Source organism: Pristiophorus japonicus, chromosome 12 (assembly GCF_044704955.1).
Source record: "Pristiophorus japonicus isolate sPriJap1 chromosome 12, sPriJap1.hap1, whole genome shotgun sequence".
Classification (NCBI taxonomy): Eukaryota; Metazoa; Chordata; class Chondrichthyes; family Pristiophoridae; genus Pristiophorus; species Pristiophorus japonicus.
The window spans coordinates 30961098-30979641 of record NC_091988.1 but is presented as its reverse complement, the minus strand read 5'-3'; the positions used below and the strand labels follow the sequence as shown (position 1 = coordinate 30979641).

General features: G+C 44.7%; 1 protein-coding gene across 3 annotated transcripts in view; it reads right to left on the bottom strand.

Annotated features, from left to right (window-relative positions):
• dennd6aa (DENN/MADD domain containing 6Aa) overlaps positions 1 to 18335 on the bottom strand; it is a 142655-nt gene extending 124320 nt beyond the window's left edge. For 2 of the 3 annotated variants that reach the window (XM_070895269.1, XM_070895270.1), the window contains exon 1: positions 17833 to 18335. In XM_070895269.1, the coding sequence (XP_070751370.1) occupies positions 17833 to 18018 (186 nt within the window). In that variant the 5' untranslated portion in view covers positions 18019 to 18335. The remainder of the gene's footprint in view (positions 1 to 17832) is intronic. The other variant, XM_070895268.1, reaches the window with a different exon arrangement.
• Between the last annotated feature and the right edge of the window lie 209 nt (positions 18336 to 18544).

The following is an 18544-nucleotide window of genomic DNA, read 5'->3' as shown; positions in this document are numbered from 1 at the left end:
CTTCAACCAATCAGATTGAAGAATCTTACTGAGGCATGCAGAGTCTAAACCAGAAGGGTAAATTATAATATTGAATTTAATGTAAAATTATACACAGAAATCAAAATAAAGAGAGGGAAAGATAGATGGGATTAAAAGAGAGATAAAAAAGGCAAAGTTAAAAAAAAAAAGTTTTAATCTCCAACAATAATTAAAATCTGAAGGAATGAGACTCCACACTTGCAAAATTACATTTTCAGTGCCAGAGGTTGCATGGCAGTAATTAGGACATATCATGCTGTTAAAAATTCACTTACACTGGAATGGACAAACCATAACTTTCTCTGGTAAGTTAAGTGGATATCTAGTGGGCAAGTACCACAATTTAATGCCCTTCATGTGTTTGAATGCCGATTCTCCCTGCGAGGTACATGTGCAGCGAAGACTGCGGAGAAGCAGGGTAAATCTGACAGCAACTCCCTGATTTTTGTGTTTAACTGCACATGTGTGGATGCTGGTAGTTGCTGTCCAATTTACTCCTCAATAACGGTAAGGACTGATAGCCTCACTTTTAGTTATAGCATAAATTCCAGGCCAATAAGGGAAAAGCCAGCTGTCCAGTCACAGTATGCAACTCTGCCACACACATAGTGGCTGGTAACTGAGCTATATTGGCAAAGCTCTGGGAGCAAACAACCCTCCAGGTCCCTTGTCAGGTCGAGGGCAAGAAAAAAAAAGGAACCTTAAGAGGTAAACTTTAAAAACTGCTGGATAGCATCTAACATTATTTTATTACTGGACTTTAAAAAAAAATCATCCAATTAAAAGACTGAATTTAATTCGTAATATTTTCCAAAATATGGAGTCTTCAGTTTCAATTTAAATGGACTAGTTAGTAATCTTAATTATCACAAATAGGAGTGCTTAATATAATCTGCAATGAGTCTCTTCCAATTCAAGATGAATCTCAGAAAAGGTGAAACAACGTTCCTTCACATCCCAGACATGGGTCCAAATCTAGCGCAGACTGATGGAACTGAATGCTATCTTAACTCGGCAACTCTACAACACACAGTTACCCATTGTTTGAAAATCTCACTCAGAAAAGAAGCCCCATGGCTGAAATGGGAAATGGAAATTTAAAAAAATATTTGTGTAGTAGAGTGATCTGATGCAGAGTGCAAAAATGGAGAATCTTCAGCACTGATGAGCACAAAAATACAGCAAAATAGTATATATGGCCCCAAGTTTCCACACGCGGCGAAAAAGGCGCACCTCAGAGCTGGGCGCCTGTTTATCGCGCCGAAAAAAAGTGCGGTATTCTCGCTATGTCTGCTTGGCGTGGCGCACAGGGGGCGGAGCCTACCACTCGCGCCGATTTTGTAAGTAGGAGGAGGCGGGTACAATTGAAATGAGGCTTCTCGGTGCCGGCAACCCTGCGCGTGCGCTTTGGAGCGTTCGCGCATGCGCAGTCTGAAGTAAATATTGGCACTCGGCCATTTTTAAAAGTGCTGCAGAAAAAGTGAAGATTTGTTTCTTGGACCCCTGCAAAGGCTTGTATTTTAATTTTCTTGATATTTCTGTGTGTGAGGGAGTGCTTTTAGCAGCAATGCTGAATAAATCACCTGCTGAAATTAGTGAGTTCAGCTTTTCACTGCTAAACTTGCAGAACCGGTGCCTGCAAATTAAGGACTGTGTGTTTGGAGAAATAAGAGTGCCAATTCAACTTTGCAATGGATCAACGCCCACCAAGAACAAAGAATTTCTTGCATGAGGAAGTGGAGATATTCGTCAACGTAATTGAGCAGAGATGGCAGGAGCTAGATACCAGCAACAGAGGTCGCATAAAAGTGCCACCAAAAGAAATGAAGAAACGCTGGAACCAAGTTGCAGAAGATTACTGCGCAGTGGTGCATACCATGAGATCTGGAAGTCAGTGTAAAAAGAAATGGCACGACCTTGGTCAAGTAGTTAGTGTAAGTAATATTTCCCATTTTTAATTTAATCGTAATTGTAACCTGGCTATCTGTATGTCCCACCTTGCAGACTGACACACACTGTAAAAAGTTATATTTTACTCTTTGCAGAAGAAATTGGCCCACAACAAAAGGGAGGCATCTCGGACAGGAGGAGGCGTGCCCAATCTGCATCCACTGACACCCTTGGAACAAAGGGTAGCTGCTATGATGAGTCGGACATGGAGTAAAGCAATCGGTACAGCACAAGCTGGGCCCGCACGCGAGGAAGAGGGTAAGTCCTGAAAATGCATCATGGCCCTTTAAATCAACCTGCTGCCTGGCCTGCTATGTGTGAGTACTCATGCCACCTACCCGGCCTCCTCCCTTGCTGTTAAGCATTTGACTGTTCTGATGTATTTTGCAGAACATGATGATGATGCTGCTGCTGCCAACCCTGAGGATCCTGAGGGTACAGAACAAGAACCAGTACAACCAGCTGCGGACGATCCAGATTGGATGATGGCAGCGATGACTGAAATGTCTGCAGGGGAGAGCTTCCAATTTAATGTTTATGAGCCCCCATCAAGGGTCTTGGTTCCAACCCCGAGCATAGGTCTTGGTTCCACCTTCCATGGTTTCGCTTCCGATGTTGCGGGTCCCAGTGGTGCTGCTGGTATAATGCAGCATTCTACAGTCAGTGCACTACCATCCGAGCCAGCGCCTCCCTCTCGCATAGGTTCTGGTTCCACCTACTATGGTTTTGATTCCGACGCTTCGGGTCCCAGTGTTGCTGCTGATATCATGGAGCAGTTTACACCCATTCGTCCAACATCCCAGCCCACGGCTCGCACTCAAGTGCTGCCGTCTGTAACACCGAGCATCCCACCATTCCAGCCTGAGCCTCTCACTCCAGTTCAGCCGTCTGGAACACAGAGCGTCCCATAGTCCCAGCCTGCGCCTCCCTGTGTCGTGGTGCCGCTTGCAACACCAAGCATCCCACCATCCGTGCCCGCGCCTTCCAGTGTAGTGGTGCCACGAAGCAGACCCAGGCAGAGGAGAAGGAGATTGGAGATACGCTCTCCTGAGATGCAGCGTGCAACAGACGCGGCTCAGGTTGTGGCATTGGGTATGGAGACCAATGAGCTTACCCGATCACTCATCGGTGGCGTCAATGCAGTAGGTGAAGAGTTGACGGTCCTGACGGGAGAAATATCAGTAATGACACGGGAATTTAGGGAGGGAATGTCCGAGGAAGTGCAATCGATGGCTCAGGCCGTCAGGGAGGGCATGCAAGTGTCGGCACAGGCTGTCAGGGAGGGCCTGGTTGAGGTAGCTGCTGCAATAAGGACACACAGCCCAGCCAATCAAATGACACCCCCATGAGGAAGTGAACATTCACTGAGATATGGATGAGACATGGTTGCAGCCTTTCTTTGCTGCTTTTGTTCTTGTTCTTGATGTTGCTGTAGTAGCGTTTTTCAAATTGAAATTGTTTTGTAAGTTTTGTAACTTTACAACTTATAAGGGATCTTATGGTTTTTAAGTGATCTTATAGTGTAAATGCTCTCACATTTTTTTGTATCTTATTTAATTTTGCATCTAAAAAGTGATCTTGAAGTGTAAGTGATCTTAGAGTGTAAAATTTTTCACATAGAAAGTGTTTTGTAACTTTACAAGTTTATAAGTGATCTTAAAGTTTTTAAGTGATCTTCAAGAGTCATATTAAAAAGTATAGTTTGATACAACAAATATTTTATTAGAGTGACGTTAACTTTTCAATAAAATATTTTTTCATTAAAACTGTTTCATGTTCCATTAACACAACACAACGTAGGAACAACTGCAAAGAATAAACATGTCCATATGCAAAAGTGGTCGCAGAGCCCTCAGGCATCAGTAGTTGAAGCGTTCACGGATGAGCTGCTGGCGCAAGTCTCGAGCAATCGTTAAAGGGGCACGATGGACGGCCCTCCTCCGACCTCGTGCTCCGGCATCAGGCACTTGCATGCTTTCCTGATTGTCGTTATCATCCACATCCTGGTCTTCCATAATACTATCATGCACTGGACCCTCACGTCGGTCTTCGGGTTCCACTACCAGCTCCTGCTGCCTCATGATGGCCAAGTTATGAAGCATGCAGCACACAACAGTGAAGTGACCGACAATCTGAGGAGAGTATAGCAAGTGTCCTCCGGAATGGTCCAGGCATCGGAATCGCTGTTTTAATATGCCAATGGTCCTCTCAATGATGCTGCGCGTCGCAATGTGCGGCATCTTGTATTGACGGTCAGCTTCTGTCCGTGTCACGCGTATGGGCGTCATGAGCAAGGTGGCCAGGCCGTACCCTTTGTCTCCCAGTAGCCAGCTCTGCCCTTCTGGCTGCTGCTCAAACATGTCAGATAGAACGCTGTCGCGTAGGATGAACGCATCATGGGTGCTGCCAGGGTATCTCGCATCGACTGACATGATGCGCTGCTTGTCGTCACACACGAGCTGCACATTGATAGAGTGGAAACCTTTCCTATTTCGGTACTGCTCAGATTCCTTCACGGGTGCTCGCAAGGCTGTGTGGGTACAATCAACGCAGCCCTGTACCTTTGGGAAGCCGGCAATCCTGAAGAAGCCCACAGCCCTCTCATGGATCGCTTGTGCAGTCATTGGGAAATTGATGAAGTCATTCCTTCGCGCATAAAGTGCAGCCGTGACCTGGTAAACGCAGGCATGTATTGCACGTTGAGAGATGGCACACACATATCCAGTTGTAGCCTGAAACGATCCCGAGGCATAGAAAGAAAGTGCAGCTGTTACCTTCACTTCAACAGACAGGGCAGTTGTCCTTCTGCTTCTGAGCTGCAAATCTGCTCTCACCACATCACAGATCTGTGACAACTTCTCTGCGAAAACGCAGCCTTTTCCCACAATCAGCCTCGCTCATGTCCAGGTACGGCGTTCCTGGTGCGGTGAGCTCGAATCAATTCTCTCCTATGCAGTGAATTGATGGCAAACCATTGCATAATATGTGGTGTTGACAATGCAGCACCCATTCTGCAAATTTAAATATAAAACTGTCGATGTGGCTGCCTCTCCCTGTCCAAATGGCCTCAGTCCCCCTCACAGCTCGAAGGCTGCTGCTGTATCTTTGGCTGCCGGCCAGCCACTGACGCCGCCCCTAAAGCGTGGCCGAATGGCCTCAAGAACCTTAATGAGCTGCGTGTGTCCTGTGTTGATTCTTCGGCTGCCGGCCAGCCACTGACGCTGCTGCTATCTCATTGCCGAATGGCCTCGGGTCCGTCCGGTGCTGCTTCTTCGCGGCCAGCCACGAAGAGAATGAAGGCCTGCCTCAAGCACTGCAGCTCAGCTCGAAGGCTGCTTGCTGCCTGCCGCTGCCGGCGAGACACTGACGCCACACCGCTGCCTGAAAGGCCTGCCTGAAGCACTTTCACACAGGTAGGTACATGGTTTATTTAATCTTTTCTTTGCTTATAAATTTTTATTCAGGTTGGATTTATTTGTATAATATTTGTATAAGTGTAACTAAGGATTGATTGTAGAATTTAATGACTTCCCTTCCCCCCCACTCCCCCCCCCCCCCACCTCGTTCCCTACGCCTAATTTGTAACCTGCGCCTGATTTTTTAAAGTGTAGACAAGGTTTTTTTCAAGCGTACAAAAATCTTCACTTACTCCATTCTAAGTTAGTTTGGAGTACGTTTTCACTGTGGAAACTTTGAAATCAGGTGTCGGTGGCCGGACATGCCCCCTTTTGAAAAGAAATTCTGTTCCAAAGTGAAACTCTTCTACCTGACTAGAACTGCAGAAAACTAAATGTGGAGAATTACGATTTCTAAGATACTCCGTTCTACACCAGTTGCTTCTAAAAATCAGGAGCAAATCATGTGGAAACTTGGGGCCATAATTCTGAGATATCGATTTATTTTTACATGACAAAATGAGTTAAACTTACTGTCAATATACTTTGTAGCCTAAATGTATAGGACAGTTCCCATGAGTTGATCAAAAGTTATTCATTTCCTAGTGTAGCTTTCATTGTTATAATGAATATACAACGATGTATTATTTGGCACATAAAATAAAATAAATAATATAAATAAATGCACATAAAATAAACAGTTGAAGGATTTTGACATTAAAGCTGCCTGATTTAATATTCAGCAATCCCCTTCAACAAATCATATTCGTACATAATGAATGGTCATTTAAACGCTTTGGCTGGTGCAATGCATCCATTTATTAATAAATGGCTATTTAATAAATACCATTAAATAATTTATGACAGATACACTAGATAGAATTCCCCTGTACTTAACTGCAGATTATTCCTTGACATAGAAACATAGAAAATAAGTGCAGGAGTAGGCCATCTGGCCCTTCGAGCCTGCACCACCATTCAATAAGATCATGGCTGATCATTCGTTCAGTACCCTGTTCCTGCTTTCTCTCCATATTCCTTGATCCCTTTAGCCGCAAGGGCCATATCTCACTCCCTCTTGAATATATCCAATGAACTGGCATCAACAACTCTCTGCGGTAGGGAATTCCATAGGTTAACAACTCTCTGAGTGAAGAAGTTCCTCCTCATCTCAGTCCTAAATGGCTTAGCCCTTATCCTAAGACTATGACCCCTGGTTCTGGACTTCCCCAACATCGGGAACATTCTTTCTGCATCGAACCTGTCCAGTCCCGTCAGAATTTTATATGTTTCTATGAGATCCCCTCTCATCCTTCTAAACTCCAGTGAATGCAGGCCCAGTCAATCCAGTCTCTCCTCATATGTCAGTCCTGCCATCTCAGGAATCAGTCTGGTGAACCTCCGCTGCACTCCCTCAATAGCAAGAATGTCCTTCCTCAGATAAGGAGACCAAAAACTAACACAATATTCCAGGTGGGGCCTCACCAAGGCCCTGTACAACTGCAGTAAGACTTCCCTGCTCCTATACTCAAATCCCCTTGCTATGAAGGCCAACATACCATTTGCCTTCTTCACCGCCTGCTGTACTTACATGCTAACCTTCAATGACTGATGAATCGTGACACCCAGGTCTCGCTGCACCTCCCCTTTTCCTAATCTGCCGCCATTCAGATAATATTCTGCCTTCGTGTTTTTGCCCCCAAAGTGGATAACCTCACATTTATCCACATGATACTGCATCTGCCATGCATTTGCCCACTCACCTAACCTGTCCAAATCACCCTGCAGCCTCTTAGCATCCTCCTCACAGCTCACACCACCACCCAGTTTAGTGTCATCTGCAAACTTGGAGATATTACTCTCAATTCCATCATCCAAATCATTAATATATATATATTGTAAAGAGCTGGGGTCCCAGCACTGAACAAGTCACTGCCTGCCATTCTGAAAAGGACCCGTTAATCCCGACTCTCTGCTTCCTGTCTGCCAACTAGTTCTTTATCCACGTCAGTACATTACCCCCAATACCATGTGCTTTGATTTTGCACACCAATCTCTTGTGTGGGACCTTGTCAAAAGCCTTTTGAAAGTCCAAATACACCGCATCCACTGGTTCTCCCCTGTCCACTCCACTAGTTACATCCTCAAAAAATTCCAGAAGATTGACGAACTTGTAAAAATGCCACAACTATTAAACTGCAATGCGGTAGCATTATTGCACATCAAGGTCATGTAACAGACAGTTGCTTCTTGTTAACTGCCTAATAATCCACCATTTGAACCTCAGCTCTATGTTGTTGTAACTACTACTGGATATTCACGGTTTAATGCAAGAATCAATAAGTATTAGTTCAGCCAGCTACTCATTAATTTGAACATTGTTTTAGATGGGGGCTATGAATGAATAGTAATGGGAAATAAATGAAAAATTGACAAGAAATACACCTTTCTCAAAAAGAAACACAAGTTTCTGCTTTACCCGCACCCCCCCCCCCCCCCCCACCCCCACTCAAGCAATTTAGGGAAGTTGTTCTTTGAATAATGTCATGAAATCTTTTATGGCCTCTTGAATCAGCAGTCAGTGCCTCAGTTTAATGACTCATCCTAAAGATGGCACTTCCAACAATACATCACTCTCAGTGCTCTGCGAACATGTGAACCTAGATAGCACGCTCAAGGCTGGAATAGGGATTAAACTCCAATCTTGTAATTCAGAGGCGACAGCCAGAACTGAGGCAAGCTTACTCGTACTGAGCCACAGAGTCTTTTCTATTCTGCATAATTGCTGTGAAATGTGCACAAAGGAGAACTTGTATACTCATGACTACTTATGTAGTTAAAATGTACAAATCAGATAATCCTCATTTTAATTTTTTTTCCAAACATAAAACATTGCAGAATAACAATGTTGCCAAAATAAGATACCATTTGAATAAAGTAAATGGACTTCGGGAATTGGTAGATACAAGTTTTGAATGAACGCTGTTAAATTGATAATGATACTAACATTGAATACAACTGCTGTTTAACAGGTCTATTTGCACTCTGAACATGGATTTTAGAATTTTAATTGTGTCTCCATTCCATTGGGTTGAACTTTATACCCACTGCTTAATTCATTTGCGATAAGTTTAAACTTTGTTTAAAAATTATTTTTCAGTTTAGATAGTTCAAAATATTGTGTTTTAAAAGTGACTCACTTTTATTTCACTTGCATTTGTATAGCACCTTTAACATAGTAAAATGTCCCAAGGCACTTCACAAGTACGTTATCAAACAAAATTTTACACCGAGCCACATAGGGAAATATTAGGACAGATGACCAAAAGCTTGGTCAAAGAGGCAGGTTTTAAGTCGTGTCTTAAAGGGAGAGAGAGAGGTGGTGCGGTATAGGCAGGGAATTCCAGAGTTTAGGGCTGAGGTAGCTGAAGGCATGGCCGCCAACGGTGGAGCAATTAAAATAGGGGACATGCAAGAGGCCAGCATTGAAAGAGTTCAGAGATCTTAGAGGGTTGTAGAGCTGGAGGAGGTTACAGAGATAGAGGTTGCGAGCCCATGGATGGGAGCTAAAACAAGGATGAGATTTTTTTTTTTAATTTAAATCGAGGTGTTACTGGGCCGGGAGTCAATGCAGGTCAGTGAGCACAGGGGTGATATGTGAACAGGACTTGGTGCAAGTTAGGATATGAGAGGATGAGTTTTGGATAAGCTCATGCTTATGGAGTGTGGAAGACGGGTGGCCAACCAGGAGTGCATTGGAAAAGTTATGTTTAGAGACAGCAAAGGCATGGATGAGGGTTTCAGCAGCAGATAAGCTGATGCAGGGGCAGAGTCGAACAACGTTATGGAGGTGGAAGTAGGCGGTCTTGGTGATGGCACGGATATCTGGTCGGAAGGTCAAATACAACACTAAAGTTGCAAATGGTCTGGTTCGGCCTCAGGCAGTTACCAGGGAGATGGATGGAGTCGGTGGCTAGGGGACGGAATTTGTGGCAATGACCGAAGAAAATTTCTACTTATCCAATACTGGATATCGGACGAGCATTTTGGCAATTTAGAGACAGTGCAGGGCTCGAAAGGTGAGATGGTGAAGTAGAGCTGGGTGTCATCAGCGTATATGTGGAACCAGACGTGTTTTCAGATTATTTCATTCCCAGGGAGGAGAAAAATATCACAACTGTATTTGCATCATCAGATTCAGTCAACTTATAATGTGCTCACATGATACTTTATATAATATCTTCAAACTTGTGCAATGAGTTTGTCGGTAAAGCTAAACATGACAGGTTGACATTTTGCACGAGAAGCTTGGAGTAAACGGTTGGCTACAGCTCTCCAGAATAGGCAAATATCTAGGAGGCTGATTACCTTGGGCTTATTAATGTCTATCTCCCATTCTGGGGTTTTGGGACATGACGCAGCTCTCTTTCAGTGTTCAGGCCATGTTCACGCCCCTTTTTATGGTCGACCTTGAAGCATTCCAAGGGATGAGCAGGCTGAGCAATCTCCAGGAAGGACAACAAAAGATTATCTGATAAGCAACTTTTAAAGAAAGTATTAGTGAATTATTGTGTCGCTCCTAAGGGTATAAAAATCAACACAGTTTCTCGGAGCAGAGTGATCTGCACATTAAGGTCTTAAATGGAGTGGAGTTAAACAGAGTGGTTTATTCGGGAATTTGGAAAGAGTGGGAATTCGGAGAAGAGGGGAAGATTAATTTAAAAATTTTAAATAGGTAAGTGATATTTCACAGAGGCAGCGGACCTGCATGGGAGCAGCAGCGGGAGCAGAGGCAGAGGCGGAGGCTTCAAAGGCAAGGCTCAATAGGCAACCTTCAAAAGGGATGTCAGAGTTTAAAAGTGACGTCATCACAAGCTAAGTAGCTGATTGGGGAGTGATTTTTTTTCCTCTGTTAAGTTAAGGCAGCGGCGGCGGCTTGATACTCCAGGGAGCAGATTGGTGACTGCAACCAAGTGGAACTGGGCGACTACATGAGACGTCACAGAAAAGCAGGAAAGTTATTGTTTGGCGAGTTCTCTCTCTTTTCTTAATTATTTAATCAACTGTTTTCTAAATAGCAGTAGTGTGTGTTTTACTAAGGGTTAGAATTCTGTGGCATTGGTGGGACTAAAAATAAAACTTAATTAATTAAATACATTCAGATGGCAGGAAGAGTGATGTGTCAGTGCTGCAACATGTAGGAGCTGGTCCAACATTGAGGTCCACGGTGGCCACGTCTGCGGTAAGTGTCTGCAGCTCGAGGATCTTCGGCTCTGCATTGATGAGCTGGAGTCCGAGCTGCTGACACTGCGACACATCAGGGAGGGGGAAGAGTTACCTGGACACGGTGTTCCAGGGAGTAGTCACAGTAGATTTGGCTAGCGAACAAGGACAGGAGGGTGTGACTACGAGTCACGAAGGTACGGGGATCCAGGAGGTAGTGATGGAGGAGCCTCGGCCCTTGCTCTTGTCCAACAGGTTTGAGGCTCTTACTCCGTGTGGACGAGAGCAGGGACTGCAGGGCAGATGAGCAAACTGATCACAGCACAGTGGCACAGGAGGCCATTCAAGCTGGGGTAGTAAAAAGAAACATTGTAGAAGTCGGGCACAGCATCATTAGGGGTATAGATACACTTCTCTGCAGCTGTGAGCGCGAGTCCTGAAGGCTGTGTTGCCTGCCCGGTGCCAGGGTTAAGGACATCTCCTCAGGGCTGGAGAGGAACTTGGAGTGGGAGTCGATCCAGTTGTCGTGGTCCACGTGGGTACCAACGACATAGATAGGACAGACAAGAAGGTTCTGCTAAAGGATTATGAGCAGCCAGGGGCCAAATTAAAAAGCAGAACCACAAAAGGTAATAATCTCTGGATTACTACCCGAGCCACGAGCAAATTTACATAGGTTAAATAAGATCAGAGAGCTAAACTCGTGGCTTAAAGACTGGTGTGGGAGAAATGGGTTTTGGTTCCTGGGGCACTGGCACCAGTACTGGCAACAGAGGGAGCTGTTCCTTCGGGACCGACTCCACTTGGAACATGCTGGGGCTCGGGTCCTGGCAAACCAATTAACTAGATCTGAAGAGAGAGCTTTAAACTAATTAGTGGGAGCGGGGGTGGGGAGGAGGGGAAGGGACGACGGTTCAGGTGAGCAGAAACCTAAAAGCTCAAAGAACAAGGTGAAGGCAACAGAGCAGGGTAGCATTGGGGGAAACGAAAACCAGAGCATGACAGGAAGGGACAGAATCTATAAACATAACAGTGCATCAGAAACTGGGGCCATAGCACGAAAAAATGGTAAAAAAACACATTTAAAAGCTCTTTATCTGAATGTACGCAGCATTCGTAACAAATTAGATGAGATGTCGGCACAAATAGTTACAAATGGGTATGATCTGGTAGCCATAACAGAGACATGGTTGTAAGGTGACCAAGATTGGGAACTAAACATTCAGGGGTACTTGACAATTCGGAAGGATGGACAGAAAGGAAAAGGAGGTGGGGTAGCTCTGTGATAAAGGATGGAATCACTACAATAGTGAGAAACGATATTGGCTCAAATGATCAGGATGTTGAAACAGTTTGGGTTGAGATAAGGAATAATAAGGGGAAAAGGTCACTGGTGAGCATAGTCTATAGGCCCCCTAACAGTAGCAACTCTGTTGGTCGGAGTATAAACCAGGAAATAGTGGGGGCTTGTAAAAAGGGAACAGCAATAATCATGGGTGATTTGAACCTCCATATTTATTGGACAAATCAAATTGGTCAGGGTAGCTTTGAGGAAGAGTTCATAAGAGTGCTTAAGGGACGGGTTCCTTGAGCAGTATGTTACGGAACCAACCAGGGGGCAGGCTAGCTTCGGTCTGGCCCTGTGTAATGAGACAGGATTAATAAACAAACAATCTCCCAGTAAAGGATTCCCCTGGAATGAGTGATCACAGCATGATTGAATTTGAAATTCAGATGGAGGGCGAAAAAGTTAGATCTCAAGCCAGCGTACTAATCTTAAATAAAGGAGACTACAAAGGAATGAGGGCAAAGTTGGCTAAAGTGGACTGGGAAAATAGATTAAAGTGTCGGACAGTTGATGAACAGTGGCATACATTTAAGAAGATAGTTCTCATGAAAAATATATTCCAGTGAAGAGGAAAAGGTGTAAAAGGATGGTATCCAATTAAAAACAAGGACATACAAAGTGGCCAAAACTAGTGGGAGGACAGAAGATTGGGAAGCTTTTAAAAGCCAGCAAAGAACGACTAAAAAAATGATTAAGAAAGCAAAGATAGACTATGGGCCCATGTTTCCCCAGGAGTTGCTCCTTTTTTTTTGGAGCAACTTGATTTTTCTGGACTATCTTTTTGGTTGCAATTCTGGCCATTCAATTTGCGCCAGTGTAAGTGAATTAGTTAGGTTTTTTTTTTTTAAGTTCAGTTTTTTTTCAAAAAGGGGGTGTTCCCAGCCACTTACCCATTTTAGGCAGTTGGCCAGCAACTAGTTGCTCCAAACTAACTTAGGCAAGCGTATGTTGCGTACATACTTCTGTCCGTACAGAAATACCTTACCTAGAGTTAAGGAATCGGCGCAAGTAGCTACATTTAAAGCACTACCAAGTACCAAACAAAACACAAAAAGTAATAAGCAATCAATAAATAATTTAAAAAAAGAAGGAACCCTGCACTTAAAGCAGTAAAATCAATCAGTAAATAACAAAGAAAGAATAGAAGCCCTCCCTTGGGGAGCGCAGCGGGCCGCCGATGAGGGAGCCCATTCGGCCCGGGCTAGGGATGGTGTGCTTCGGGCCCCACCCACACAGCCTGTGCATGTTTGCAGAAACGGCCTGCCCGGAGCTGCTGCACATGCGCGCAGACTCTAGCGTGCATGTGCAGAGATCCCCGCACTGTTTTCAGCGCTGGGACCTGGCTCCGCCCCCAATCCATTGGGCCACGCTGCGCCACAACTGATGAGAGACTGGGGAGCGGCCAGAATACGGACGTCTTTTTTCGGTGCGCTTGCAGGCGGACAAAAGCGCCGCACCTCGGGTGAGGGAGCCAGAAAAACAGGTTAGGGAAAATCTAGCCCTAGGAAAGTAACCTAGCACGAAATATAAAAACAGATAGCAAGAATTTCTACAGGTATATAAAAAGGAAGAGTGGCTAAAGTAAATGTTGGTCCCTTAGAGGACAAAACCGGGGAATTAGTGATGGGGCACATGGAGATGGCAGAAACTCTGAACAAATATGTTGCATCAGTCTTTGCAGTAGAGGACACTAAAAATATTCCAACAGTGGATAGTCAAGAAGCTATAGGGGGAGAAGAACTTAATACAATCACAATCACTAAGGAGGTGGTACTCAGTAAGATAATGGGACTAAAGGCGGATAAATGCCCTGGACCTGATGGCTTGCATCCTAGGGTCTTATGAGAAGCAGTGGCAGGGATAGGGATGCATTGGTTGTAATTTACCAAAATTGCCTGGATTCTGGGGAGGTCCCAGCAGATTGGAAAACTGCAAATGTAACGCCCGTATTTAAAAAAGGAGGCATATAAAAAGCAGGAAACTATCGACCAGTTAGCCTAAAACCTGTGGTTGGGAAAGCAGGACATTTGGAAAAGCATAATTCAGTCAGACAGAGTTAGCATGGATTTATGAAGGCGAAGTCATGTTTGACAAATTTGCTGGAAGTCTTTGAGGATAGATAAAGGGGAACCAGTAGATGTGGTCTATTTGGACTTCCAGAAGGCATTTGACAAGGTGCCACATAAAAGGTTACCGCACAAGATAAAATTTCACAGGGTTGGGGATAATATATTAGCATGAATAGAGGATTGGCTAACTAACAGAAAACAGAGAGCCGGGATAAATGTTTCATTCTCGGGTTGGCAATCAGTAACTAATGGGGTGCCACAGGGATCAGTGCTGGGACACCAACTATTTACAATCTATATTAACAACTTGGATGAAGGGACTGAGTGTAACGTAGCCAAATTTGCTGACGATACAAAGATGGGAGGAAAAGCAATGTGTAAGGAGGATACAAAAAACGTGCAAAAGGATATAGACAAGTTGGTGAGCGGGCAAAAATTTGGTAGATGGAGTATAATGTTGGAAAGTGTGAGGTCATGCATTTTGGCAGAAAAAAATCAAAGAGCAAGTTATTATTTAAATGGAGAAAAATTGCAAAGTGCCACAGTACAGCGGGACTTGGGTCCCTGGTGCATGAAACACAAAAAGTTAGTATGCAGGTACAGCAAGTGATCAGGAAGGCCAATGGAAACTTGCCGTTTATTGCAAAGGGGATGGAGTATAAAAGCAGGGAAGTCTTGCTCCAGTTATATCGGGTATTGGCGATGCCACACCTGGAATACTGCAAACAGTTTTGGCTTCCATATTTACAAAAGGATATACTTGCTTTGGAGGCAGAGAAGGTTCACTCAGTTGATTCCGGAGATGAGGGGGTTGATTTTTGAGGAAAGGTTGAGTAGGTTGGGCCTCTACTTATTGGAATTCAGAAGAATGAGAGGTGATCTTATCGAAACGTATAAGGTTATGGGGCGACTTGACAAGGTGGATGCAGAGAGGATGTTTCCACTGATAGGGGAGACTAGAACTGGGGGACATAATAGAATAAAGGGCCGTCCATTTAAAACTGAGATGAGGGGGAATTTCTTCTCTCGGAGGAATGTCAATCTGTGGAATTTGCTGCCTCAGAGAGCTGTGGAAGCTGGGTCATTGAATGAATTTAAGACAGAGATAGACAGTTTCTTAACCGATAAGGGAACAAGGGGTTATGGGGAGCGGGCAGGGAAATGGACCAGAGGCCATGATCGTAATAAATGGCGGAGCAGGCTCGAGCGGCCGTATGGTTATTCTTGCTCCTATTTCTTATGTACAACTAAAAATATTTAATTAGATAATTAAAAAAACATACCATTGCATGTTTTAACACCCAGCTTCATTTCTTGGCTTATTAGTTCTGCTGTCGAGAGCTCCTCGATGTGTACAGACTTTTTCATTCACGGTTTAAACCAATAGTCAACTAGTAAGTATGTTGCAAACATCTACTACTGCAAATACTTATCTCCTACATTATATTACAAAGGCCTTTGACACGGTCAACTGCGAGTGTCTATGGAGCGTCCTCCTACATTTCGGATGCCCCCAAAAGTTCATCAACATCCTCCGCCTGTTCCACGACGACATGCGGGCTGTGATCCTCACCAACAGATCCATGACAGACCCAATCCAAGTCCGGACCGAGATCAAACAGGGCTGAGTCATCGCCCCAACCCTCTTCTCAATCTTCCTCACTGCCAAGCTCCACCTCACAGTCAACAAGCTCCCCGCTGGAGTGTAACTGAACTACAGAACCAGTGCGAACCTTCGCCGTCTCCAGGCCAAGTTCAAGATCATCCCAACCTCTGTCGTCGAGCTACAGTACGTGGACGACGCCTCCGTCTGCGCACATAGAGGCTGAAATCCAGGATACAGTCGATGTATTTACTGAGGCATACCAAAGCGTGGGCCTTACGCTAAACATCCGTAAGACAAAGGTCCTCCACCAGCCTGTCCTCACTGCACAGCACTGCCCCCCAGTCATCAGGATCCACGGTGCGGCCCTGGGCAACGTGGACCATTTCCCATATCTCGGGAACCTCTTATCAACAAGAGCAGATATTGACGACGAGATTCAACACCGTCTCCAGTGCGCCAGTGCAGCCTTCGGCCGCCTGAGGAAAAGTGTGTTCGATGACCAGGTCCTCAAATCTACCACCAAGCTCATGGTCTATAGTAATACCCGCCCTCCTGTATGGCTCAGAGACATGGACCATGTGCAGTAGACACTCAAGTTGCTGGAGAAATACCACCAACGATGTCTCCGCAAATCCTACAAATCCGCTGGGAGGACAGACGCACCAACATTAACATCCTCGGCCAGGCCAACATCTCCAGCATTGACGCACTGACCACACTTGATCAGCTCCGCTGGGCAGACCATATTGTCCGAATGCCAGACACAAGATTCCAAAAGCAAGCGCTCTACTCGGAACTCCTTCATGGCAACTGTGGGCAGAGGAAACGTTACAAGGACACCCTCAAAGCCCCCCTGAAAAAGTGCAACATCCCCACCAACACCTGGGAGTCGCTGGCCAAAGACCATCTTAAGTGGAGGAAGTGCATCCGGGAAGGCACTGAGCACTTCGAGTATCATCGGCGAGAGCATGCAGAAATCAAGCGCAGGCAGCGGAAAGAGCGTGCGGCAAATTTGTCCCACTCTCCCTTACCTGCAACGACTATCTGTCCCACCTGTGACAGGGACTGTGGCTCTCATATTGGACTGTCTAGCCACTTAAGGACTCATTTTAAGAGTGGAAGCAAGTCTTCCTTGATTCCGAGGGACTGCCGATGATGATGACCCTGTTTTTAACATTATCTACTATAATGTTAAAAGAACAAATGAGCTTTGCTCCATTTATTTATTTCCAAGACGTGCCATTGTTATTATCGAGCATACAGGTCATTTAGCAGGCTGGATTTGGCAATAATGCCCTGTGAAACTGGCTCAAAATATCACGGAATCAGAGCACTCAATCTGTATATAGCGAGGCCTTCTCAAACTGGAAGTCAGAGTACACCATGAGGCATTAATGTTGTGGACTATACGAGCAATTTGCTTTTGTATCATATCGAATTAATCTTGGGAGAATAGAATGTAAATTCTTAAAAAAATATTTTCAACTCTGGCAGTTGAATTTTTTGTCCGGATACTTATAAAATAAAACCTTTTACACTTGCCCTTTGCATATTTCTTCAATTAGTATTTATAGAGTAGTAGCTCAATATTTCAAACGGGTTTACTGTTTGCAATTTCTGTGACAAAAGATGCGTTGGATACATTGTGCGCTATTGTTTCACGTCTGGGATAATACAACGTGTTTTCAAAATCAGCAATTCCTCGTCGATTGTACTTTTCAGATTCTATTCACAAATAATCAAATCCAAAGGGCATGAATTATCAGACAGTCATCTCAAATAGCATGGTTTGAGAAGAATTACTGCGGAACACTATGGCTAATAAGAGCAAGCAAAAGCTCTTTTTGATAATATATCCAATACCATAATGTGAAACTGAAACATTTTGGTCCTTTTTGCAGCTTTGAAATTTACCACTCGGATGGATACAAATAAATGCTCAAACAAGTTGTTGCGCTTTGAACCCAAATAAAAATCCATCTGCTTAAAACAGTTTGGGATTACAGATAAATATTAGCTGCGTTATTTGAAAAATGGCCTTGGACTTCTTGTAACACAAAGAACAGCACCAGCTCATTCGCACAAGGCACAGTGGCCTTAGAAGCAAAGAAAGCAAAAGTTAGAAACACGGAGTTTTCATACGATTCGCATAAAATCGCCACGAACAGCATCAAGTTCTTGCAAACAAATATTGTTTTAGTGGGATTAACACAAACTCACTTCGACAGCCTGTCCCAGCTCCAGGTCGAATCCGACTACGCAGATACAGTGAACCCAGGAGGCGAACCTGTCCCAAGGCAAAGATGGAGAGCTCTCGGGACTACACGGGTAATCTTTATCGGGAATGACCTCCTTCAGCAGTTCCTCCAGGTCACTCCCATCACCTGTCAGACCCCGCAGAGCCATGTTTTTCTCTCAACACAATTTACAGTCCAGGCGAAGTGGACTGACGTAAATTGAACGTAAGCAGCAGCGTGCTGACGCAATTGGCGGCGCTGTGCGTCATGACGTAATTAAAGCTCCCCAAATTGTTTTTGGAGCCGAGGTCGGTTGGTGCTCCCAACTTCACTTTTCTGAGCCGCGAAGAGAGTTCACTTTTTGTTAAACGATGCGTGATGCACATTCCCGAAGGAATAATGATACATAAAATGAATTAAGTATCACAACAATGGAAGAATTAATGATGGAGACAATTTTGATAGCTCCGATTTTCGGTGCACTTGCCGTGATTATTCGGAACATTCCTGGCCGAGTTGTTCGCGCACATTGGTTGGATCCGACGACCGTCCCGCCCACTCACTTTGATTGGCTTTACGCGGCGGCGCCGGGCCGGGGCACATTTACTGATTGGTCTATTTCCCTCGTCAATCAACGGGCCGGCTTCGATCGATTTCTTTCACCGAAAAAACGCGAGTCACACAAGACCTTGCCT